The 26,973-nt window shown below is 28.5% G+C and overlaps 1 protein-coding gene across 2 annotated transcripts in view; it reads right to left on the reverse strand.

Moving 5' to 3' along the window:
* Window positions 1-13,905: 13,905 nt before the first annotated feature.
* LOC107449738 (mitochondrial import inner membrane translocase subunit TIM44) overlaps window positions 13,906-26,973 on the reverse strand; it is a 35,157-nt gene continuing 22,089 nt past the window's right edge. The window contains exons 12-16 of one of the 2 annotated variants that reach the window (XM_087168310.1): window positions 25,672-25,722; window positions 25,499-25,588; window positions 19,633-19,743; window positions 18,982-19,131; window positions 13,906-14,130 (exon numbers count right to left, since the gene is read on the reverse strand). In XM_087168310.1, the coding sequence (XP_087024436.1) occupies window positions 19,012-19,131; window positions 19,633-19,743; window positions 25,499-25,588; window positions 25,672-25,722 (372 nt within the window). In that variant the 3' untranslated portion in view covers window positions 13,906-14,130; window positions 18,982-19,011. Of the gene's footprint in view, window positions 14,131-18,980; window positions 19,132-19,632; window positions 19,744-25,498; window positions 25,589-25,671; window positions 25,723-26,973 lie in introns of those variants that run through there. The other variant, XM_087168311.1, reaches the window with a different exon arrangement.

A 26,973-nucleotide genomic window follows, 5' to 3' on the forward strand; every position in this document is an offset into this window, starting at 1 on the left:
CTCACAGACGTCAGGGATTGTTCTATGAGGATTATGGGTCCTAATGTGCCCCATGAAAACATTGTTCCTGGGCGAGAAACCATGAAAACCTGGGCGAGCCCATTGCTATAGATGGAGGGTGGTCATAATGTAATGGCTCTTCGGTGTATATGAGTTTCTTATATAATTGAGTTTACTTAACTCCATAAATAATAATTATAAGTATATTAAAAAAAAAACTCGTTTTTTTTTTTTTTTTTTTTAAAATTTCAAATTGGATTATTTCACATATACCAAAAATTTGCCCCATTCGTCTTTCTGCAGTAAATATTATCAGGCCCTGTCAATAGATTACTGCATCCACTAGCAAGACTAAAAAAGAGTAAGTTCAAACCCTAGATTTGTATATTTGACATTTTAAGGTTCATAATTCAATGCGTTTTTATATTTTTGTTTACTTTTGTATGATTATATTTTTTTTAATAACATAAACGAATTATACTTTTATGATTTATATTTTTGAAGTTATTAAAAAAGACTGGATATTATTTCTATTAATATTTTACTTCTAGGACTTTAATTTCGATAAGCTTCATTAAATCCAGACAGGATTGTTTGAATTTTTGATAGTATTTTGAATTTTTTTGTCATACGGTGCATTTTTGTAGAAACATAAAATTTTCTAATCAGTTCCCTTTCTTTTTATTTAGCTTTTAGTTCTATGATACATAAAAATATTCATTTATTTTGTATCATAGAAATCATTTTGAATCATTGTCAGTCATTTTTATTAACTCCTGTTTATTTCATTCAGCGATATAATAAATTGCACTATAAACACAGAAAAGAAAAAATTTTCTTAATAATTTATCAAAAAGCAATTATATACTAATTATAAGCAATTAAGTTTTTTCCGTATTTATTCTTCAATTATTTGAAAAGGATTAACAGTACATGTCATCATAAAAAGATGTATTTCATTCAGCAAATAAATCAATTTACGAACAAAGAAATGTTAGAAATTAAAATATTTAATTGAAATCGCAATTTACTTTACAATATTTTTTGCAACACAGAGCATCCTAAAGAAATAATACCTAAACATTTTTTGAGACTAAAATAAAACAAATACCCAAACGATTAGAGTGAACTTCATGTATTTAATTAAAAATAATAAAAGGAAAAAAAACGTGAAACTAGCGATAAACTCATAGTTTAAGTTTTTTCCGTAGTGTGGCGTTGTGCCCGTTTAAACGAAAGTGTTACCATTATGCCACGCTTTGAATATATCATGGGTCATCATACTTGCGATTATAGTTAAAGATTGCGGTAGGAAAACTTGGTCAAAATTATTGAATCATGGAATAGAAGTTAATTATTTTCTTTTTAATTTTTGAGTTCATTTCTTTTCATCTTTAACTTTAATTATAAAATATTTTATAATGTATCTCAGAGTTTAAGTACATTATTTTTTTGGCTCTTTTTACTATGCCAAACTAAAGATCTGCTATTTTAGTTGTTTATATAGCAAAGCATTTTAGTTGCAGAGAATTTCAACACGAGACTGCACCTCTGCATTGCTGCAAAACGCATAAACTTTATTAAGTTTACTCGTTTTCTGCTCTTTTTTGTTATGTTTTGTAAATTTATTTATTTTTAATTGAAGTTACATTAAAAATTGTTTAACCACACTGAGTAATAAATGCAGCCTTTTTTTCATTTTAAAGTTTAAATTGGAAGTAGCTTTTTTGAAGAACAAGATCAAAAAATTAAGTTAAATAATTTTTTAATTTGATTACATTTAGAGAATAAACTTGTAAGAATATTTTTTATTAGAAATCGCACACATTTTTAGGTTTAAATACATTTTTAGCATTGCATCTCTAAATACTCCAAATTATTCACCCTTAAGCACAAAGGAAAAAAAGGCTTGCATGCAACATAATTTCTAGTGATTTTCCAGACATTTAATAATACTGTTATTGTCGTAGGCCATTGAGGCAAGGGATGCGATTGTTCTTGTTTTCCAGTGGCGCCATCTATAGCCAAGAATTCGACTTCTGACACACCCATTTATAGGGCTGATTCATTCATCCACATATCGTAATTTTGACCTGAATCAGAGAACGATCTATCTCCAATCCAGTATTCCCCGAGGTTTAATTTGTTATGGATACACTGAGGACTTTGTGACCCGACAAATTTAACGTACACCAGTCACTATTTACTGCACTGGGAGTCTTCGGCAGGCTGGATACAAACTCCCATTCTCACGAACGTGAGTCCAGCTCCCTACCAACTAGGCTATCTCGACCCTTTAAATAATAATAGTAATAACATAGAAAAATAATTTTAAAATTGCGAATTTGACATTAATGGATCATACGTTTCATCAGAGAACATAAACGAAATTCCAACTTTTCCTAAAGAAAAATATTTATCCATTCCTTGAGGCAATATTTTCTGATTCGTACAGATATATTTTTTAAAAATTTCCACATTTCCTTTAACTTCTCTTCCTCAATGGATACTGTTCTTCAACTTTTATTTCATATCCGGAAATTAAAAAAGAAGAAGAAAAGAGAGAAAGAATCAGAATCGGGTTTCGGAATAAGATTCTGATGTACGTAGTTCAAAGCAGATTTACAAGAGTTAAATCAGCACTGATCAAAATAGTTTCAAAACTTCAGAGTTCTTTAATAAGATTTTTGCAGTAGGAAGCTCTTTTTTAGACCTACAGGCTATTGAAGATTGTGAAGAGTCAGTAAAATTGGCGTATTGGAAAGAACTAACTTTTTTTTTTCCAATGAAATATTTTGGTTATATAACTCTGCAAAGTTTTTTCGGAGTAAATGATTTTTTATGCTATTGGATTTTATAAAATAAGCAAATTTACAGAAACAAAAAAAAAAAGCCACAACAGTTTTGAAAAACTTCCGTCAAACCAGGGTTAATTCTTATGCTGAAATTATAGAAAATCATTCAATAAATCTATACACCACCCTACAAATAATGGAAGAGATCCTTTCAGTTTTTGACATTTTTTTTAAAAAAAAAATTTCAAAAAATATTTATGTTATGCAATTCATTATTCTTAACTATAAAGTTTAGCTTAATAATATAAAGTTAACTATAAAGTAAAGCTTTTAAAGGTTTGAGGGCGGACCGGCGATAAATTACGAAAGAAAAAAAAGTATTTCTGAACACCCTATATCAGAAAACATAACTTATTATATACAATAACAGCATAAAATTTCATAAATCTAGCTCAACTCCTTCATCATGCTGGACGAGATAACTCGTCTTCCAGGAATATTCACTGCGTGCTATTGTTTTATTGATTAATTTTTTTTTAATATCCGTCGTTAAAAAGCCGGCCCAATTTGTCCAACTCCGTAGCCTTGCAATTTTGAACCAATCCAGAAGACAAGGAAACTCCTGGATAAGTACCCCCAGAGATGTTCATTTGTTATGGGAACATGGAGGGCTTTGCGACTCGACAGATTTAACGTGCATCACGAACTCTTGCACATGGGCCCAGTGCCCTACCAAGCAGACTATCCGGGCATTATTGATGAATATTGTCATTGATTGCAACTGATTAGTATTTTTTGAAATAAAATAAACAAGTTTTAAAGGAATTTGCGTTTTGTTTAAATTTTAGCGCTGTGGGGTAACACTTAGCGCAGGAATGGGACAAAGGCACGCGATGAAAGTGTTAACATTCATATAGATATAAACATTTTTATACAAAAAAAAAATTTTTTTTTTTTTTTTGCCTTACGTTTTCTTACTATACAGCAGAAAAATTCAATAAAATTAAACAAGTAAAATAAAATTTTTGAGCAATTTTTAATTAATAGCAAAAATATAATTTCAAAATTTGAAAAGAAATGCATTAAAAACTGCGCAAGACATAAGTAATGAAGTAACCCTTTCCTACTGCGCATGCACGGAAAGCATTTAAAATTGTTTTTTTTTTTGTATAGTTTTGTTGTGAATCGTATTTGGTAACTTATGAAAAAAATCCGGTTTGAATATCTTGATAACTTCAAAAGTTACTAACTATTTTGTTTAAAAAAAAGTTTTAAGCTAAGGGGTTTTCCACTTCATACTATTATTATTAATAGTACGAAAAAAAATGAAAAGATTAAACAAGATTTACTAACGAATGAGAATACCTTTTACAATGATTGACTGAACGACAAAATGAGATATTAGGAAGGAAAACTACAAAAATTAAACATTCTTTAATAAGGGTATAGTACAATATATTTGCAGAAAATCATAAGCATTCAGAGCTTTCTTTGGCTAGAAACATTAAAACTTTTCAAAATATTCAAATCGAACTTTTTTCACAAGTTACTAAATATAAATACGATTCACAATAAAATAATAAAAAAAACTTCAATAACATATAGTTAATTTTAGAAGGGGATGATGGAGCGCACAGCCGTTTAGTCTTTTTTGTTCATTTCTACATGGTTTTGCAAATTACGATATCTTTAATACGATGCTATTTCAAAAAATAAATTTTAAATTTCAGTTATCGCTTTTTTAACTGCTGAATTCACTATTTAATCGTAAAACCACTTCCTTTTCTGATCGATTTTTACGTGGTTTCTCATATCTACATGCGACACAGAATGCTATTGAGGAATACAAGAGAACAGGCCTTGCATTAGAAAGGTTCTGGGTTAGAATCCCGAGCAAGGCATGGATGTCCTTACTGTGGGAGCAACGTTGGCCCACCTAATATGGTGACCCTGAAAGAGTGACCTATAAATCTGTCCACTAAATGCTTGAATTGACGAAATGCTAACACAGGTGGGCATGGGAAATAAAATAAAAAAAATTAAGGCACACGAACTTCGCATTTTAGTATCGACTATTTGTTAACGATTAATTCGAAAATCACTTTTTGATACGCAAAGCCCGATTCCATAGTAATTTTACGTCTGGTGATCTTTATATTTTTGGCTACTAAAACATGTTATTCTGTTATCGAAATTTTAAACACGATATGTAACACGACTTGCTCTATTCACACTGATTCTATAGTAAATCCTCGTCACTTATAGATTTTTCGTCCTCTCTTTTCACATAGCTTTTCCAATTTCAATATTTTTAATACAATGTTATATTATAACAATAAAGATTCTGCAATATTTTGGAAACGAACGGTTTTAGGACCCGGGATTTTTAAATTTATATGTCTTTTTTTACAAAAAGCAGATCTTAATTGAAAATATGAATTCTCTACCTCTTTATTCATCATTCGAAATTCTTTTCTTTATTGGTAGAATTTTGGATAATTATGGCTTTTAATTGGATCAATGGCTTTAGGACAGTGATTATCAAACTTATTTCTTTTACCGCCCCCTTTGAAAATCAATTATTTTTCAGCGCCCCCCATTTTTCATACACCCCTAAAACTTAAAAACCACAATTTCATTACTTTAATTAATTTAGTTATATGTATTAGTCGGTTCTGATGCTTAAACTTACATTCTAAACTAGAAATTTTTACCAGTGAGAGTAAATAAAACCCAACTTTATAATATTAATAATATATTTTAATCAAATTAAAAGAAACAATATAAATATGTAATGAGTTTTCGTTTTTATACTAATCTAATGAGATGGATGAATTTGATGATATTTAATAAGTTTGTTCATATCAGGTTCGATTTTACTCAAAAACAGTCGTAAGTCGCCGCGTTTGGTAACTTGCAAATGATTTCTCTTTTTAGTAAGCAGCGTTGTCACAGCGCTAAATCCACGTTCACACAAATATGACGATGGGAATGCTTTAAAAAACCGCCAACGATAGACCACAATCAAGGGTACAACTGCGGAATTGACTTATGTAGCCAAAATTGTTGGTAGCCATTTTTGTATTTGATTTTTATTTCCTATTTCGTTGTCAGTTCTATAAGTTCTTCTTCCAACTGGGGTGATATTGCTATGTTGACATTTGAAAAAGGATCTAACACCCAGTCTGGTATTTCCAATTTCAAAATGTCCTGGAATCTTTCACTGTGAAGATTTTCCAAATGTTGGCAGTAGACGAGCAAGTTGTCGTTGTTGCAGGATACTGATAAATTGGGAAAATTAGGGAACTCACGTCTGCCGATATTCTTTTTGAGTAAGAGCAGCAGACACTGGACTGTAATGGGCTAATTGTAAAAAAAAAAAAACCTTATGAACAATAATTATATACGTATTTCCATTTTATATAAAAGTGATGATTCTTGCATCAGTAATTTCTTATAAAATGCTGTAAAATGCCCTTATGTTAAATACAAGAAAGAAAGTAAAGAAAACTTCAATTTATGTTAGTTTACGTATGTATAATATTTTAAAACTCTGCATGGTAGTTTTTTTCCTAATGTTTAAAATAATTTCTGGTGCAATGTAATTAAGGTAAAATTGCTCTAATTTTTTAACTATCATCGATCATGTTCCTTTATCTATCCACAGAAACTTGTTACAACTTGATTGCGTACGGTGTGCGGGCTATCCTACTAAATCTATGTTAAGTATTTTAAGTTTTTATAACATCATACAGGGTAGAAATATAAACTAATTATTCGTTATTGTGTAGTAGGTGGGTTTTAATTTTAGTGAAATTTAAAATACTATATAAAGTAAATGAAATTACAAATTATACATCGCCCCCCTAACCCTCATCAACGCCCCCCATTTTTTCTGGGCCCCTTAACGCCCCCCTCTAGGTTTCAAACGCCCCCAAGGGGGCGTTATCGCCCACTTTGAGAAAGACTGCTTTAGGATAATGGACAATTACAACACATCATAATTTTTTTTATTTTCATACCTAACTTATTGGAAATTCTCCCCTGAAACCGAAAATCTGATTGTTTTTTGCGGCAAATGTTAATTTATTTAGTTATTAAACATTTAAATTGCCCCAAAAGGCCTCCGTAAGTGATGCAATCAAAAACGACCCCTGATTGGTTATGACGTCAAATGTGCCGAAGGGAAACGTGCCGTCTCCATCCGGTAGGCTATTTCAATGCTCTTTTAGTTTTGATATCACATATATCGTATGAAAATCCTTTGTAAATTATCAGTAAAAATTTTGTGAATTAAATTTACGGTTCTGAGAGTGTGTGCAAAATGAAAGAAAGATTTTAAAACTTCAAACGTTGTTATTTATCATTAAAATATCTGAAGAAATGATTATGAATGATAAACTCTTTACAGCCAATCAACATTTCTTTTCGGCTGAAATCAGTGGTGCTAAAGTTCATAGAAAATACTATTTTATTCCATTTACTTTTAAATTAAAATAATGCTTCATTACAACCTAATTACATAATTAAAATAAGTCACAGATTGGATAGAAATTTTATACATTTTGATATAGGATGAATGATTTTATAATTCGTTATTGCATTAAAACAAATCAGTATTTTCATAAATCTAGTCCATCGAAAAATATCAGTCCATCATCGTTACGATCTATGTGCTAATGATCAAAAATTCAAATACTGTAATTTAATGATGCTTCTTTAATTTATTTATTTATTACTAGAGTTGAAGGATTTTCTTTTTAAGTAAATATTTACTAATGCAGTTTATATTATCTTTTTTTTTTGTTTCACTATGCATTAAATATTTAAATACACATTAACGCTTATATTTATTATTCCTAGCTTAAATAGGAATTCCGTTACAGTTCAAAATTATTTTTATTTTTATTATTATTATTGGTTATTGTTAATTTCCCTCCTTATTTTTGCAAGCTATTTGTCAGTGCTTGCAATGAAGAATTCTAAAATAGTAAAATTAATACATTATACATTTTTAATTAAAAAAAATTTAATAAAATAGTTTTAAAAAAATATCAGGTTATGCATACGGTATAGCCGAAAACGTATCAACACTTTCAAGAATCTAGTCCATTGAAATATATTTGACCATCATCATCACCATAATCTAGTTATACTTAAAATTTCACTTAATTTCTCATTTATCCATATCTAATTAACTTATTTATCCACAAAGTTTCAGCGAATATCATTAAGCTGGAAGTTTTTGTTTCACTAAAGCTAGAGAAGAAAAATAAAAAATTAACTTATACAAAACGGAAAGAAATTCTAATGCACATTCTTAATAATTTATTAAATAATTAAAAAATAAGCAGTAATGTTGATATTTTTTCTCAATATTTTTATTTTTTGAGTAAATAGGAACTTTGCTATGGCGAAAAATTTTTTTATATGCATTTATGAAATTTTATTCCTATTTCTGCAATAAAGAACTAAATAAATGCATATGCTTGAATTCAAATACTTATAGCATAGATTAAGACAATTAAAGTAAAGTTAATAAAATCTGCAGGAATATATATATATATATATATATATTAAAGTTTTGCTGGGATCACAAGTTTTTTAAGAGGCTACTGCTGTGAAGACAATTACATGCTTTGAATTCCCGCTAGAATAAATAGATAAAAATTATCAGTAACTTACGCTGTCCTACATTTTAAAATCTGAAACTATTTATTCTACATAAGAAATTGATCCAACATTTCTTTCACTTAAGATGAAAATAAATCTTCCAAATAAACTTGAAGTATACATTAAAATTAAGATTATATTTAAAATTGAAAAAACGAAGTTATTTTGTATTTATAAAGCGTAATTTATAAGCAATACCATGCACTTTTTTTATTGAACTAAAAAATCTTAAATATTCCGAGCTAGAAAATTTCGTCAAGTATTAACAATGTTTCAGTGGGTACAACTGAAATTTAACATTATAAAAATACGTTATATCAAATCCAAATTTTTATTAAGCGATATTAAGGCTCAATTTTTTATACAGATAGCTTCAGACCATCTAAAATGGTTGGATTTAATTAGAAAATTTAAACGAAAGCAAGAACGTATTGGTTTTCACAGCACAGCTATTGTAAGTGAACGGCAGATGGACACGTGTGACGTCAGTTCGTGAATAATCACGTGACTCCCCGTTTCAGGCGAAAACGAAAGTAAGTGTTTTTTGATTGAAAATAACTAAATAAATAGCCTTCTTAGAAAAGTAATAAAATGTTTTCTGGGAGTTTTGAGGGATTCTGAATGCATTAAAATTATAAAAAAATTTGACTATAATTGTCCATTATGGCTAGGACTGATCAAACTCCTGCTTCAAATAAATGTAACGATGTAATTTGATACGATAAAAAAAAATTAAAAAGGATAGAAAAAGAGATTGATTATTCATATTTAAAGTTTGGTTATAGTCACGCTTTACATTTATAAGCGCACCATTTTTTTTCAGTGATGGAGAATTAGTCATTACTTATTGTTCATGTTCCTTCGGCTGTCTTTGGCATATTAACGCTTAAGCAGAATCACTTCACTGGTGAATTTTGTTATTTTAGTAATAACATCTTGACATGTTCGATTCGGATGGAGGAAAAAACACAGCTAACTAAACATGTAATTCGACATTCAGGTGAAAAATGTAAATAGCTTGCTGTTTTGGTGCAACAAAATTGATTTTTGAGTTCAATTTTTTCGCCAAATTGGGCTGCACTTTATGCTCAATGAATATTATTAGAGTTTCGGAGCAATCTGAGCAGCTGTTCCAACCCTGGGTTTGTGTCAGTTGAATTCGTGAATCAAACGCGGCATCTAATCTAGTTCTGGGGATCCTGTCTTTTTTTTTTTTGCCTACTTAGTCTAGTGAATTATAAACTGAATTAGGGTTTGGGGCCTTTCAAATATTAGGCGAGATGATTTGTGATTTGCTTATTTTTTCTGAGAAGGGAGGAGGTATTTTATTTCATCCGTCGTTGAACAGCCGACCCAATTTTGGGTTTACGACTTCTAATGTTCAACTCTGTAGCCTTGTAATTTTCTAACCAATCCAGAAGACAAAGACAAACTCCTGGATCAGTACCCCCAGAGGTTTTGATTTGTTATGGGAACACGGAGCACGAATTTGCGACTCGACAGATTTAACGTGCATCAGTCACCATTTACTACATGGGGAGTCCTCAGCCGGCAGGGATCGAACCCACGAACTCCTGGACATGGGCCCAGTGCCCTAACAACCAAAGAGGTTTTGACAAATGCTTACGTAAGGTATTAAGACTTATTTACAAAAGCTTATTAAAATGCAAAAATAAACCGAACAAAAGATTAAAGTTGGCAAATTTTTAATTTAGTATTAAAGTCTGGAAAATAAAGAATTCAAAAAAATTTATTTGAACAGATTTCGACCACAAAAGGAAAACACAAATCATGAACTGATTTTAGGAAATTGATATCACAACATAAATAAAGTAAGCAATTTTCAAAGGGCTAAAAGCCGACTTTCTACCTGAAGTTTTGGGGAAAATTTTGTCAGGGAAAGGTTTCAATTGTAGAAAGATAATCCCGTTCAAACGAAGGACCAGCAAGATCCACGAATCACCAACATATGTGGACATGCCTATTTTCCTAGCCATCTTGGAAAATAATGATGTAAACAGGAGAATCTACGACCTCGCCACCATCGAGGGAGAGCAAGTCACTGCCGACAAATCCAGTGTCAGTGGTTCGGTCATGTCCAGGGTAACTTCAGCGTCCCCCACCCCTCCTACACCTGCACCAAGGAGAGCCTGCCCTCTGTTGTAACTGCGGCCAATCACTCCCCGCCAATTTCACTGGATGTGCATCAGAGGAAAAAGTTTCACTCACCCAAAGACATGGTCTTAAGACTTGCAAGGACTTTGAAAGACCTTAAGGAACTGTTCACTGATCCTGAGGTAGTGGAGATCATCAGAACTCTACTGCCTTAATTTCTTCTTTCTTCAGAAATCATGTCGGATTACTACGGGCCAGCTTTTTTCAGCATCCAGAACTTCGTGTAGAATCACTTTCTTCATTCAATATCCATCGCATCATTTATAAAGGTGGCGTTATAGGCTGATTACTCCGCTGCACATCTCTACTAGTTTCCGCAGACATAAATAAAATGTAAGGGTAGTCATGTTTTAAGGGCAGTGTTGCACATAAAAAAATGAACAAAATAGTTAAACCCTCATCATCAATGGCTTCCGAAGCCTTGTAAAGGCCTTGGCCTTCCCAAGAAGTTTTTTCAAGCTAGCGCAGTTTTTAAGACCAAAAGGTCTTTTTCTAGGCTATCTATCTCAAATTTGGCCTGCCTCTTTTTCGTGTGCCAACTGGTCTAGCATTGAAAACTCTTTTTTGTGGGATGGTCTTCGCCGATTCTGATAACGTGGCCTGTCCATTTTATTCTTTGTCGATTAATAAAGCTAATAATGTCATGTTCATTATATGAGTGATAAGCTCTAAATTTGTTCTTCTAAGTCACACACTATTTCTTTTTAATTCCTCCAAAAATACTTCTCAAGACCTTTCTCCCAAAGATATCCAACAAAACCTCATCCAGGATTCATTTCCAGGTTCACAAGAGATTTATATAATAAAACTTCTGTTTTTCTATGAATTACATTAGAGTTTATGTATTTTCGAATTCCATTAAAACATCTACTGGTTATAGTAATTCTCCTTTATACTTACATTGAAATATTGTTCCTGTTGTTGATTACAGAACCCAAGCAAACAAAATTGTCAACGATCTCAAATTTATATTCTTCAGTTTCTAAATGGGTGTTATTAATGCTAGTTGCAGTACAGGGCAAATATTTAGTTTTGTTCTCGTTTATTCTCAGGCCCATCTTGAGAGCTGCTTTCGCTAAAGTAATAATATTTTAACCTTCAGCTAAAGTTAAATGGGTTTACAAATTAAATGGCAAGCAAACAACACAAGTGACATTGTAAACATTACAACTACAATAACAATACAATATGGATTGTTGCAGATAAATCTGTAAATCTTATTACAAATTTTAACTACAAGTGCCTCGTTGCTTACCTTTATAGGGCTCTTCATCCATAGGAAGAAAGCTTAGTTCATATTTATAATGATTTTCAAAGGACAAAAAATTTCATTTTCAAATGTATTGAGACGTATTTCAACAGCCAATCAGTCTTTTTTGTTAATATGTTTTTCAAATCATCTCATAGTTCTGCTAATTAAAATTTCATTTGTATAATTTAAATTCAAATTTGTCAGGCATAAAAGTTTATGATAGTGGGTTTGAGTAGCCATTCAGAGATGACGAGTTTGTGTACAGCTCTTCTTTAAATTTAGGTTGTTAGTTTAGATAATGCTTGGACAATCTTTTATCTATAACTGTTTTTAATCCTTAACAGAGGACTTTGCCAACAACTTAATTCATGGTCTTATCCCAACAGGTGCTGCGTTTTCTTCTATCTTCATGTTTTGGACTAGGATGAAGGCCCATTCGTTTTAATGCAGAAAGAATAGTAGATCTGCCGCCTTAACCGGAGAATGGTAAAATTCAGGTTATAAAGTTTAGGTCTCCTCTCATGGACTTTCACACATGACCTTCTTGAATGAAAAGAATATGGATAAATCTAGTTTTATAGGTACTGTTGTGTTCAAGAAATTCTCTGGAAAATTCTATCAAATTATTCTTGATGTCTAAGGAGCTGTTCAAAAAGTACGTACACAAAAATGGAGAAATTTTAACCCCCTCCCTTAGAGTATGTACATTTTGTTAGTCTACCCCCCTTTTTCATAAAAATTAAAATAGTTATGTTTTAAATAAAATTAAATATTTATTTAAAATAATTTATTCATTTAAATTATTTAAACAATAACACCCAACTTTATCTTTGAATCAATAAATAAAACAATCTTATCGGATCAACATAATAATTTCCTACAATCAATACAATTAATCTACAGTATTTTCCCAAGGACATTCCAAATTTTTGATGTTTGCAATTTTTTATTTTGCGAGACAATTTTTTTTGAGAACTGATTTGCTCATTCTAAGAAGTGGTCGCCGTGTGAAAAAAATACAAGAACAAACATATGTATAATACATGTGTAGGAAAAAGTCAAATTTAAATTTGGTGTATGCTTATAATGTACGTACTTTGTATAATACCTCCCCTCCTCCCCATCGTACAAAATATCAAATCCCCTCCCTTTGGGATGTACGTACTTTTTGAATGGCCCCTAAACTAGAAATTGTTTGAAGAAGATAAGACTGAATTTTTGTGAGCCAATAAATGTCAATTGTTCAGCTTTTAAAGAGTTTGTCTTATTTCAACCTTACAATCTTTCAAAACAGTTTATAGTCAGGTTTGTTTGAGATAATATTTCACAAAAATTCAATTATTTCTTTGAAAAAAAATCATTTAAGTTTTGAGTTCAAAATCTACAACACCATCTTGCATGTTACGGTAATTAATAAAAATATAATCTGTTACATTAACTTTAAGCTGTTTTTTTCTCTTTTTAATAAAGTAATGCCCCCTGCTTCATTCCTTAAAAAGATAAATAAATAAAACGTGACAAAACATCTAGATATGATTTTAAAAAATAAATAAATAAAAAATCCAAGTTTCCTGCAGCCCTACGATACACCATCCGACCTGTCTTTTCAGGATTTAACTTGGTAGCGGGTATGCAGATAAAATTCAGTAATTACTTAAATATAATTAATATAATATAATTAACATTAATAAAATTAATTTTAATAAAAATTAATTAATGATAAAATTAAGCTGAAGTGACACTTAATTTTGACTTGCGTCAGACGAAATTGATAAAGCTGGAGTTAGAACCATTTATCCTAATTTTTATACCACACCAAAGGGACTTTTAGCCACAGCAGATTCATTATTCAATTTTCTCTACAGCAAAAGCATTGATCGTTTAGTCAACCACCAGAATTCAACACAAAAATATCGGCTAATTTAGTCGAAATGCTGGAATCCAACCCATAATCAGAACACGATATAACAAAAAAACTGAACCACAGCACAAAAAAAGCATCACATAAAAAAAAGTTTTCTAAAATTTTTATGTTGCTATGATTTATTTCAACTCTTTGGCAGAGCCTTCATAAAAGAGCAAAGGTGTTTCTGGTTGAACCTGTCGCAAAGAAATGGGCTTGCTGCCAAGAGAGTTAATAGTCTCAGATGAAATGCTCATTTTACAGTATATACAACAAAATATTAACATATTCTATGTTCTTTTGTACAATCTTCCAAGAGGTTAATTTGCTTCCTGAAAAGAAAAATTCAAACAGTTAATAATACATATGCAATAGTTAACATAATATTGAGAAACAACTGTATTAATAATGTATTAATAGTAATGCAGAAATTCTTGTATTTGGAGCTTTTCTACTAAACAACAAAAAATTACATAAAAACATCAGGCATTTATTCAGGGTTCCTACACTATTTTGAGAAAACAATATCCTGACAGGTTTTTCCTGACCTTTTACAATAAAATTCCTGACCCGCCATTTCCCACTCCAACAAAACTTTTAACATTGCAGTTTCAATTAGTAATAATATGCTACTTAGTTATAAGTATCATAGATTGAATAGGATAAACACTTATATAAAGTGGAATTGCGTAATAGCACTTTATATCCCAAATTATATTTTCAGAAAACTTGTGAAACATATTTTTAATTATCATGATTAGATTAAACTTTCACTGTGTTTCTGTAGTTAGATACGAAAACTATTTAAATAAAAAGATCAAGAAAATCTGTTGGATTATGGAAATATTATTTTATTTAATGTTAAGTGGAACCAAATGCATGAGTGTCGTCAGGATATAAAGGGTTAATCAAATCTGCGAGATATGTATCAGTATCCTCAAATAATATTTACTCCTAAAACATACTAGAACATTTGTTACATTAAAATATTAATTTTTAAAAATCACAATTTCACTTAAAACTGACTTTTCTTTTATAAGATAATATTGAAATATAAAGGGGGAAAAAGTCAAGAAAAGTTAATTATATACAAATAAAAATTCGGATAGAAAAATTATGCAACTTGTGAGAAAAATAAAATCAAAAATATTTTTTTTTTCAGTATTTTTAAATTTATTTCTGTAATACTGTAAGCTTCCGGAGAAACTCAGTGGCACCTATGTTACATAATATTTCTCAACATATTTTGTTGTTTGACAATTTCTGAATCAAGAACATCCAGTTCTGTTGCAGCAGTTTTCCTCAATTTAGATTTTCTTAATTTCAAATCATCTATCTTTTCTTTTATTCGTTTTCTAGAAATTTCAGCTTTTTTATTCTTTTGTTTTTCTTCTGCCTCTAATGCATGTCTCCATCTTGTTCTAGATCCTTTTACAGCATCTAGCATTTTTTCATTAATGCCTATGTTTTTTATTCCATTTATAAATGAAACATAATCATACACACGCCTTTGTGAAATAATAGAGTCTTCATTGAGGTTTTCAACCAATTAGCTTTTATTGATTGAAAACCCCCCTTCGACTGTTGCGGTACCATGAGAGAGGATAAGAACAATTTTTATAACCTCCCAGAAATTTTCAAATTTTTTTTCTCTGTGTAAATATTTCGAAAAAAATTATCTAATCTCATTTGCTGTGGATTAAACTCTAAGAAACTCTTTTGTTCTTTGTTTCTTTTTTGGCAGCATCACAAAACAGTAAAAATTCCTTTTTTGATTTTTCTGCTGTTGTTTCAGCTACTATTGTCTGTAAACCAGTTATTCACACAAAGAGCAATAAACCTAGCAACCCTATCAAAAAATCCTTATCATTGAATAAACAAGAGGAAAATTGCTAACAGGACAGGTTCTACCAGGGAAAGAGGAATGTTATTATGAGGAAATTACATATTTTGAATTACAGAATTTTTCCTTGAAACTTTATTTTTGCCTGTCAGTCTTTGAATGAACTATAGTTTTTTTTATTTTCCTAACTTTATGAATATGTACGAAAATTCCTGACTTTATGAATATGTAAGAAAAATCCTGACTTTTTAGCTTAATTTTAGAATAGCCTGACTTTTGCAGGTTTTGTAGGTTTTCCTGACTGTGTAGGAACCCTGTTATTTCAATTCCTGTTAAATGAATTTTCCTTTATAATTGTGTTACTCACTTCTCAAAATTGTAATACAAATCTCTTTAACCATGTGTTTAATTTTCGTACAAACTCAAAACAACAAAAAGTGCTTCCAACTTAATTTAGCCAAAGAAAAGCGAAAAAGAGGACCATTTGTAGCTAAAAAGAAGGCTAAGAAAAACTATTTATAGTTATATTCAAGAATTATGATAAATTATTTAATTAGTCTCCTTTATAAAAAATTTAAGAAAAAAAATCAGCAGAACTTATTTAAGTACAGGATTTTTCAATAAGATTCTAAACTTTGTAATTTATAAATATGCAGGTCTTTATAACTGCTTTGGAGTTTTCTTAACTAAATTAAGTTTACAAATATGAAAAACTTTATTAAATCATGAGTGAATTTAATAACCTCCTTTAAATTTTTCATAAAGCATCAAAATTGTAAAAATGATTAGAAAATGTCCCTCAAATTTGAAAATAAGCGTCAATCTTTAATAATATGATTCCATGGAAATATTTCAATATTTCCATCATCCAAAAAAAAAAAAAAAAAAGTTTTAACAAAATTTTGAAAAACATTACAGTTTTCAAAAGTATATTAGATATGGTTTCTTAATTCATCACTTTGACAAATCTGATAATTTTGAATTGTAAATTTCCCATTTCTTTAAATAAAATGATAATGTAATTAATGAAAAAAATTTTCAATGATTTATCACTTTAGAATTAAAAATAAATCTTATAGGTATGCCTATGTAGTTTTGAAAGACAAAAACTGGTAATATAAAACGTCTTATGTTTTTTTCAAATTAAAATTTTAACACTAATAAAAATTACTACAGTAGGGAACCAATTATCCGGAACGATCGGGACCATCGCTATTCCGGATAACTGATTTTTCCGGTTTTCTGAATCGCTACAAAAAGCCGTTTTTTTTACTGTTAAACCCAACTAAAAAAAAAAAAATTTGAAAATAATCTTAAAAAGAAGAAAAAACGATGAAGTAAAATAGAAAGAAAAATCCCAAGATCCTATGAGGAAAAAAAAATTTTTTTTCGAAAATGGCGGGAAAATTTATCGAATTTCGTTCCGGTTTTTTGGTTTTCCGGTTTTCTGATTTCCGGATAACGGGTTCTGTACTGTATTAAAAAGAATAAATAAAATATCAATTTAATAAATATAAATGTAAATAAAATAGAAATTTTACTAAAAAATATTTCTACAAATATATGCAATAATTTCACTTTAGTGTTATATGACACTTTTGATAAGTTTAGAATAATCATTACTTAGAGAACTCTCAAGCCTGATAATTTCCGATCTGAAGGTTTAATATTCTGTTTAAAATTATAATTTGTTTCATATTTTTATTCAGAGCACAACATTTTCAATTGAAGAAATTTTTTGTTTTCAAATGCAATTAACTATTTTTGTGGAAAAAAAATAGTGAGCGCTCCTTAATTTTTCAGCATATTGAGTTGTTAATTGGCTTAAATTAATTTTAAATAATTTAAAGAGATTTTTGAAACAACTAAGATTTTTTAAGGATTAAAAAATATTTTTTCCATCTTCTAGAAGTAGTAAATGAGTATATGACTCTAAAATTAAATCTTATAAAAATTTATTGATATTAATATTGACTATTAAATCTTATAAAATTTCATGTTCAAAAATTTTAGCCAATTAAGTCTTTTTTTTTTTTTAAATTCTACATCTTGATTTTATATCATACTTTAAATTTCAAGAACAACTAATCGGATAGAAAGTTACTTCAATAAGATAATATGCAATAAGATAATATGCAATAAGATACAACAAGTAAGATATTTCAACCACTTTACACTTCGTAGACGGCAAAAATAAAAATTTATATTTTGCAGTTCTACAAAAAAGTGACATGGCTGATCTTATCTTTCTTAAATCAAATGAATAAAAGGAACAATAGAATTTTGAAGTGATAAAACTTTGCAGTTGTTGACCTTCCTAAACTCACATGAAAAAACTTAAAAGTGAACAATCTCAAGTTTCAAAAATTGTGGCCAGTGATCTATAAATACAATAAAAAAAAGACTAATGTCATAGGCTTTCTGGCAGTATGAACAATGGGTAGAGAGTTTGACACACAAAGTTAAACTGTATCAAAATTTTAACATATTCAAAAAAATTCCATAAACAGATTTTGAAATTATTCAAAAGAGGACTTAAAGGACCAAAACATTAAAAAAGAGGATTAAAATGTGCTACATGCTAAAAATCAGATTTTGAAAGGAGAAGAGTACCCACTCGGAAGCTCTGAACGAAGCTTAAGAAACTCAATTAAAATTGGCAAAATTGCAACTTTATTAACAATTTATTCCTTATTTTATTCACTACTTTGCTCATTTATAAAAATAAATAAGTAAATAACCCATTGTAAAATGCTTTGAGAAATCCAAAATGACCTGATTAATAGATTTTAAATTACATTTGACTTGTTTTCTTGCCTTTAAAAAAGTTTTAGCAGAATGGGTAAGTCCTCATTGAAAAAAAAAATCTAAATATGACATAAAATAAGAAAGCTAATTTTTATATGTTTATTATTACATTCTTTAATTCATAATTTGGAACAGTTGAAGATATTAAATTTATTTTGAAAGGGAAATGGATTAAAATTTCCACACTAACAAAAAATGAAAAGAAAAATATTTTAGAATAAAAAGTTCTTATTAAATAAATAACAAATTGATCTTAATAATTTTACAAATTAATCTTAATAAATAAATAAATACAGCAGAGAATAGAAGCATTACAGAAATTCAATTTAAAGCTTACTTGATTATTTATCAGCACTATTACTTAGGAAAAGGAAATAGTAAAAAAAAAAATTTAACTACAGTTCTTGTTAATGTAGTCTAAAAAAAATGTATTCTGTTGATCAGATTATAACCAAAATTAGAGAAAAAGCTGGCTTTTAATAAGTAAGCAGTTAAATAAATAGTCAGTTTAAAAAATACATTAAAATCTTACATTTTATATACATTTCTAAAATAGCTATACTCATAACCACTGCTCTGTACTGCTGGCTGATAAATCGAGCAACTTCCACGCAGCTTTGGGATCTAGCTCAGTTTGATCTCTACAAAGGGCCCAAACATAATGCATTCTCAAAACTTTATTCTGGAAAATTAAAGAAAAAACAAGTCATAAAATATAATAAATTAAATAATAATGCATTTTTAAAACTTTATTCTGAATAAAAAAAGAAAAAGAAAACAATCAGTAAAAAATTTTAAATTTCCTTCAGCAAAATATGAAAAGACAAGTTTTATAAATATCAAAATACAAAAGGATTACTTAGGGTTACACAACGGGAAAGTAATCTCCCAATAATTCGTTCGCATTTTGATATTCTGAAAACATTTTTCAGATTTGAAACTTTACAGTTTACTCTAAGCTTAACTGAACACTTTTTTATCCAAACATTGAAATATTGATGAAGGTGAAACAGAATTTTTCTTCTGCCACATTATAATGTCCTCTCAAACATTTCAGTTTGTTGCAATTACATAATAAAATGATAAAAACACATCAAAAATATTTTTCTAGATGAAATTAACGAATAAAATTAAAGGCGTCTAATTTTTAATAAAAAAGAAAGTGGGTGATTAATTTACTTACAGGGTCACCTTCCACAACATTTGCTTTGGCATCACGAACAACTAAAATCTGTTGTGAGTTAAAAGTCAAAACTAAAACCGGACCTTGCTCCATCATTTTCCCCATAGCCAGCTGAAAAACGCAAAATAAAAATAAAACATATTAACATCAAACACTGTGAACGCTGTAATGAATAGCAGTAAAATAGTCTTTAACCCTTTATAAGTTCATTTTTGTTTAGTAATGTTATGTTAAAATATTTTTTTTAAAGATTGAGCTATGAAAAGAAATTCATTCAGCTTATTAACTAAAATTAATTTGAGTTTTAAGACCATTTCTTTGATGGTAAGGTCAGTGGGTTTTTAATTTGATTGTGGGTTACATAATTCCCTCTAATGTAAAGAATTGGTCATAAATTTAAACTTCTGTGCCTAAAAATAAAAAAACATTTTATAAATTCTGTGTTTAAACTACAAATAGACTACACGAGAAATATTCAAATGAACAAATGCGAAAGAAAAAAATAGTTTCTCAGTATTGGCCTCTTTTCTTGATCTCACACTTGCTTTTACTGTAACTGACATTTATGTAAACTCAGTCCTTCATTTCCTTTTTATTATTATCTTATTTTCTGAGGTTATCAGCAGATGGACGCATAACAAATCATAGTGGGAAAATAGCTCTCCATGAACATTTAAAAATTAATTAAATCGGTTAGAAGTATATCTCCTCTGACCTTATAAAGTGTTAAACAAAATAAATTACAAACAACTATTCTTACTACTGAATCAAATTGACTTATACACAAATTAAACATTGAGATTCAAAAATAAATTTATATATATTTTTAAAGATAGTTTTTTTAATTGAATTTATGAATAGTTTATAAGGATTTTAAAGAAGTCTAATTTATTGATATTTAAATGTAGATTTAAGTAAATAATTGACATACTTGTATGAGAGGGTTACATCAATTTGTAAAAAACGATTACTTTTTAAACCTTTTCTACATCAATTGAGTAAAAAGTTACACATATAAAATTCTAATATATTAAGTCATTTAAAACCTAACTAATATCTTACGAAAATTGACAACATTCGAAACTTTGTAGTTCAAACATAAGGCACTGTTTTCCAGGGTCCACCCACTTAATTTCAAGTTTATTGGAATACATATGCATTTAAAACTTATTGAATATATAGTTAATGAATCAAAATTAAAAAAATAAAAGACTTATTCTGCCAAGAATCTTAACATTTGATCTAAACTAATTTAATCTTTATTAGACATCTAACTGACGAATTGCGTAACACTTCATAAAGACGTTGACCAAGAATAAAATAACAATCATTTCATTCATTCAGAAATCAATTAATAATAACTGAATAACAATATCAACTCTTTTAGTAAGAAATATAACAAATATTTTAACTAAATTATTATTAAATAATATAAAACATGTATTTGAACATTTTATCAGCTTTTAAATAGATAAACAAACATAAATATATATTACAAATTTCAAATTTCAAAAAAAAATAATAATAATAATTTTTTTTTTTAAATTAAGATTCTTACAGACTATTCTATATTTACACAAACTGAAGATAAAATCCTTCTTTTTTACAAATCAATTCTAATAGTAAATACAAAAAAAAAAAAAATCTTAAGTAGGATATAACAATTTTCTGTCCCTTTTTATATTTATGCATTGCTTTTTCTCAGATTTTGTTTTAATGGTAAATATGTAAAAGCATGTAAAAAAATTTAAATTGCTTTGTATTTTAGAAAAAATTATATTTTATTGCTTCTGCTTACACAAAATAATTGTTATAAAAATTAATTTAATTAAAATAAGCTACTTTTTAGCTCTTGCATAAAATGTAGCATACTAAGGATCACAATTATTACTTTCATACAAAAATTGAGCAGAATAAAACTGATGGGTAATCAAGATAACAAACCGTAATGATTTTATGTAATCAAGATTAGATATTTATAAAAAAAGATTATTCCTTTTAATTATTAATAATGATTACTTGTATGTTTACAAACATAAAAAATTTTTATAAATATGATTACAAGTGTAATATGCAATGATTAATGATTGCAAATACTTGTATTGAATTGTATTTAACACAACAATGGTTAACAGGGTTGAATTATATAATGAATTTAATCATTAGACTTCTTAATGCATTAGTATAATTAAAAAATTTAAAACAATGAAAAATTATCTATCTTCAACATGAAATAATATTTTTTGAGAAAATAAAGCATAAAATATACAATATTAGTAAGAAATAAATAAAAAATATACATAATGTAATAATAACATACATGCTTTTTTAAATTTCAGGTGATCAAGCTAGTATCAGTAGCACAAATTAACACCTTGAAGGTGAGCAAATAAGTTTAAAAAATTTAAATTAAAACAAAACAGGTGAAAAGTTTGAAAGCCTCAGATAACCACTTTTGTCACCGATAACAACCTACCAATAACATTTCCCTATCAGAATTTTGAAGTAGATATGTTATCACAAATATAAATTCAATTCTAATTCATTTAATTTAAAACTAAATTTATTGTGAATTAGTATGTCTGCTAGCAAGTATTTACCATGACATGACAACTCAAATGTGCATGGGTTAGAAGCTAGCAGCCCTGAAGGGTAAGGAATTAGTAGGAACAACTGTCATCTCAGACCTTTTACTGATTCATCATCGGCAAAAATAAATAAAATTAATATTTAAGAGAATCATTTAGTACACACTAAACAATTATTATTACTTCATTAAATTATTTAACTTTTAAATATTTCAAATTTGTGCATTTTATTTATGTTTATGTAGTCATAGTTATGTGATTTGTAAGTTTAATTCACAATTATACTGTTGTGCCTCATCATCATTGACACAACAGTCCAGGGTGAATTCTTTAGAACATTTCTCCCTGAAGTTCTTTCTGTCGCCACTTCAATACAATGATCAGTTTGAAATTCACATTAATGAAGGCCAGCAATCAAAGTTTTTGGCATCTTCTAGCTCCACCATCAATTCTTTTATATTTGAAAACATTATGTTAGGCTAGATGTATATTAGATCCCAAAAACAATGGTATTCATTTAGCTACTGCCTGGGTCAACCAAGCCAGGTAAGTCAGAGGGGAGACAACTGACAAAGAGGACAACCTGACCCTTGAGTAATAATACTACCTCATAAAAACTAACAAACAAATTATCAGGAAGAATCGACCAGGCAAACAAATTATGGACTTGAGAGGTGTTTATGGATTTACTTTGAAACAATGATTATAACAATATTTCATTATAACAATATTTGAATATAAATATTTGAATATAAATATTTGGATATAAATAATTGAATATAAATAATTTGAATATAAATATTTGACTATAAGTATTTGGATATAAATAATTGAATATAAACATTTGAATATAAATATTTGAAATATTGATTTGAATGAATATTTTTACTTCACACAGTTACATGATCAAAGGAACGGGCTAGGGTTTTTCAACACATTGTTAATAAACTTACAAAGAGTAACAGTAATTTCTTCAAATAATCAATAACTTCTTACAAAGGCTTGAATTATTCAGAACAAAATTTTCAGTTATCAAGTGTAGGCATAAAAACCAAGAGAAATTAGTTGTTGACCTGAGAACTATTAATTTAAAAGTGTCATTAGTGTATATCCACTTTTACTAGTCTGTTTACATGTCACTCTAAATCTTATTACAATCATTTGAAAGTCTTTTTTTTTTTTTTACAACATTATTACCTTTACCTTTCTGCAGAAAAGCTGGCAATACATTAGAAGCCTGGAAGTCAAGATTTAATTTACTGATGCATAATATGAATCACAAAAATATGAATCAGTAATCCATTCCTTTACACTTTATTGACAATAACTGATCAGGTTAACGACCAATTATTATTTCATGGTGGCCTGAGTTGTGTTTAAGGGGTCTTAAATCACCATAAGTCCGAAGTGACTTGCAATGCTATGGTAAAATTAGAAAATTATAACACTTAAAGCAAGGAATTAGAGATTATTTTAAGATTAGTCTTAGAATGGCTGTTAATATTGGGCAATAACAATTTTGTAAACAGCCGATATTGATTGAAAAGGACAATTCTATATAGGGCTAATATTGGCTGAATAATGGATATAAAATAGGTAATTTAAGAATTCTATATGAGGCCTATGTCGGAAAAATATCGGCTTTTTCAAGATAAATAAATATTGGTCCAATGAGGGCTGATATTATTTTGCAGTAAATGTAGCGGTTGTACACATATAAACTCACTCTTAGAAAGGAAAGAGGGGTTTCCTCAAAATTGAGACAGTTTGGGACAAGGGAGGGACATTACATATTTTTATTATTTTTACCTTTGTTTATCAAAATAATTAAACATAATCATCAAATTAAGTCATTATTTTTATGCTTACTCACCAATGTCATTATAATGCACAAAAATAAAATTTGAAGAATGAAATATAAGTGTCTCGTTTCTGGTCTACTAAGATATGTTTATGAAATATAGTAAAGCAAAAAATGGGAAGGATATAGTGAAGTGCGAAAAAGGGAAGGAGGGGTCAAAAATATTTTTTAAACAATTATTATATGAACAGCCCATCAGAAAAATCAATTCCGATAATTAACAACTTAAGTTTAAAAAAATTAGCAAATAAGATTTCATTTTTTTTTTAAAAGCAAAAGTAAAACGAATCAAGTAAGAATTTCTGAGCCTCAGATAACCACTTTTGTCACTGATAACAACCTACCAATAACATTTCCCTATCAGAATTTTTAAGAAGATGTGTTCTCACAAATATAAGTTCAATTCTAAAATATTTTTATTTAAAACTAAATTTTATTGTGAATTAATGTGTCTGCTAGCAAGTATTTACCATGACATGACAACTCAAATGTGCATGGGTAAGAAGCTAGCAGTTCTGAAGGGTAATGAATTAGTAGGAGCAACTGTCATCTCAGACCTTTTACTGATTCATCATTGGCAAAAAATAAATCAAATCATCATTTTAGACAATCATTTACAGGGGTCTATCCAGGCCAAATTTACTACCGTTTAGCGGTACCCTCACAAATTCAACTGTAGAAAAAATGGTAGTTTCACATACTACTTTTTCTTAAAATTTTACTTTTGAATCTAGAAACGATAAATCCATATTTTTGTGTTGATTTTTCAATAATTATTGTGTTGATTTAATGTGTTAACATGCGTAAATTGAATTAATGTGTCGATTTTTCAATTTCTTAATTTTCATAAATTATGTCTTAATTTTCACAAAATAGGTAACTCTCAGAAAAACCTAGACAGACCCCTGATTTACAAGACAGCATATGTGTGAACATTATTTTAAAAGACTTAAATAGTTAAATTATGTTTATTTACTTATTAATTTCTTATCCAAAAACAGTTAGATAAGTAATGGAACAAAGTAAAACGACACCAAGGACAGTAACAAGCGATTGCAAATGACAGCATTTTTTTCGCACTGAGTTAAATCCTCTTGCATGATCTTTGCTTCTAAACTAGGCCGATATGATCGATCTGCTTTTGAACTTCGTAAATATTTTTAAGGCAATTTTAAAAACACTTAATTCTTTGAACATTAGATTACCCATTTATTTTTTCAAAACATAAAAAAAAACTTTATAAAGAAGCTGAAAATTTTCAATAAAAATAATCATCTAAAAATAAATTATTTCATATTAAATAAATTTTACTTGTCTCAGAATTAAGAAATATATGATAATAATTAAAAAAGATAATAATTAAATGCCAAATAAATATTATTGTCTCAGAATTAAGAAATATATGACTTATACTCACATCCACATTCATTACATCAAGAACTTTGGAATCAAAATGGTATCCTAAGCTTTGAGCTGTTTTGATAGGTGTTGCTAACACATTAAATGGCTATTAAAGAGAAACATTCTCTTATGACAGAATATAAACAGAATAATAGACATAAATAAACACTTTAATATAAGCTTACTTACTCCTTCATAGCACCAATCCTTCAAAATTTCTAAATCTCCTCGTATCATTGCCTAAAATAATATAATTTGCACTTTAGTTCAAAAAAAACAATAATGTAAAACAATTAAATAAAATTAGAATGAATAAGCGTCCAACAGGGGTGATTGTGAGCCCAAGTCAAAATTCCGGAAAATTTCTTGAGTAAAAAAAAAAAGTTTAAATCAAATAATTAGAAAAAAGTTTAAACAAGGTTTTTTCCTTTTTCTCAATATTTTTTAGTTTACTTAGAATATATTTAAAAAATTTTACATAACTATGAAAGACCTGGAGAAGTAATTGAAATTTACAAATACGTCTTTCTTTCTTGAGTTTATGATTATAACTATTTACTGATAAAAAATGAAGATTAATTTTGATATAAGCTTATAAAATATCTGGTTCTCTTAAAAACAAATAAAATAAACTGTGTTTTTAAGCTTCACCTTTGAAAATTTGATTTCCGGAAACTTTTGTGGTCAATGATTTTTTGAAACTTATGAACCTTCAATCTCCGGAAACTTTCGGATCACGGTTAGCGAAAAACCCGGAAATCAGGATTTTTTCCGAGCCCTGGCATCCAATGCTTATTTACAATGAGGATTTTTAATATCCTACAGATCACTTCCTAAAATAATACATTGTACATTTATGCTAGCACCAAATTTATGCAAAACAATAAAAAAAAGTTTTAATTTATGTTGTTTAAATTTTTTTGAATATTTTAAAAGGCTTTCTGTACTTTAAACAAAAGTACTTTAGTGCTTTTACTAAACACACTTGTACTTTAGAGTAAAAAGTACAAGTAAAAAAAATTAAATAAAAATACAATCAACAAGCGTCCAATATTTATTTATAATGAGGATTTTTAATAACCTACTGATCATTTTCTAGAAGAATACAGTTATGCCAGCACCAAATTTATTTAAAACAATAAAAAAAAAAATTTATGTTGATTGTTTAAATTTTTTGAATATTTTAAAGGGCTTTCTGAAAATTCCTAAAAAAAAAAAAAATTCTGGTTAACTTAGCAATTTATTTGCTGCTATAGTAATAGGGAAAAACATGAATTTGAAATATCCAATCCCAAAGATTCAACATTTTAATGCAGTATACTCTCTATATCTCAAAGTTGAATGGACACTAAAAAAGTTTTGAGATATTGAGTTTTTGAGACAAGTTCAGGACTGAATATGTCCTAAAAAATTAAAAAATATATTCTAAATACTCTAAAAAGTAGAATCATGAAACATAAGAATTACTACTATTAAATATGTAATGATAGT

This window comes from Parasteatoda tepidariorum, chromosome 7, assembly GCF_982258835.1.
Source record: "Parasteatoda tepidariorum strain Cologne lab strain chromosome 7, Ptep-v5.0, whole genome shotgun sequence".
Lineage (NCBI taxonomy): Eukaryota > Metazoa > Arthropoda > Arachnida > Araneae > Theridiidae > Parasteatoda > Parasteatoda tepidariorum.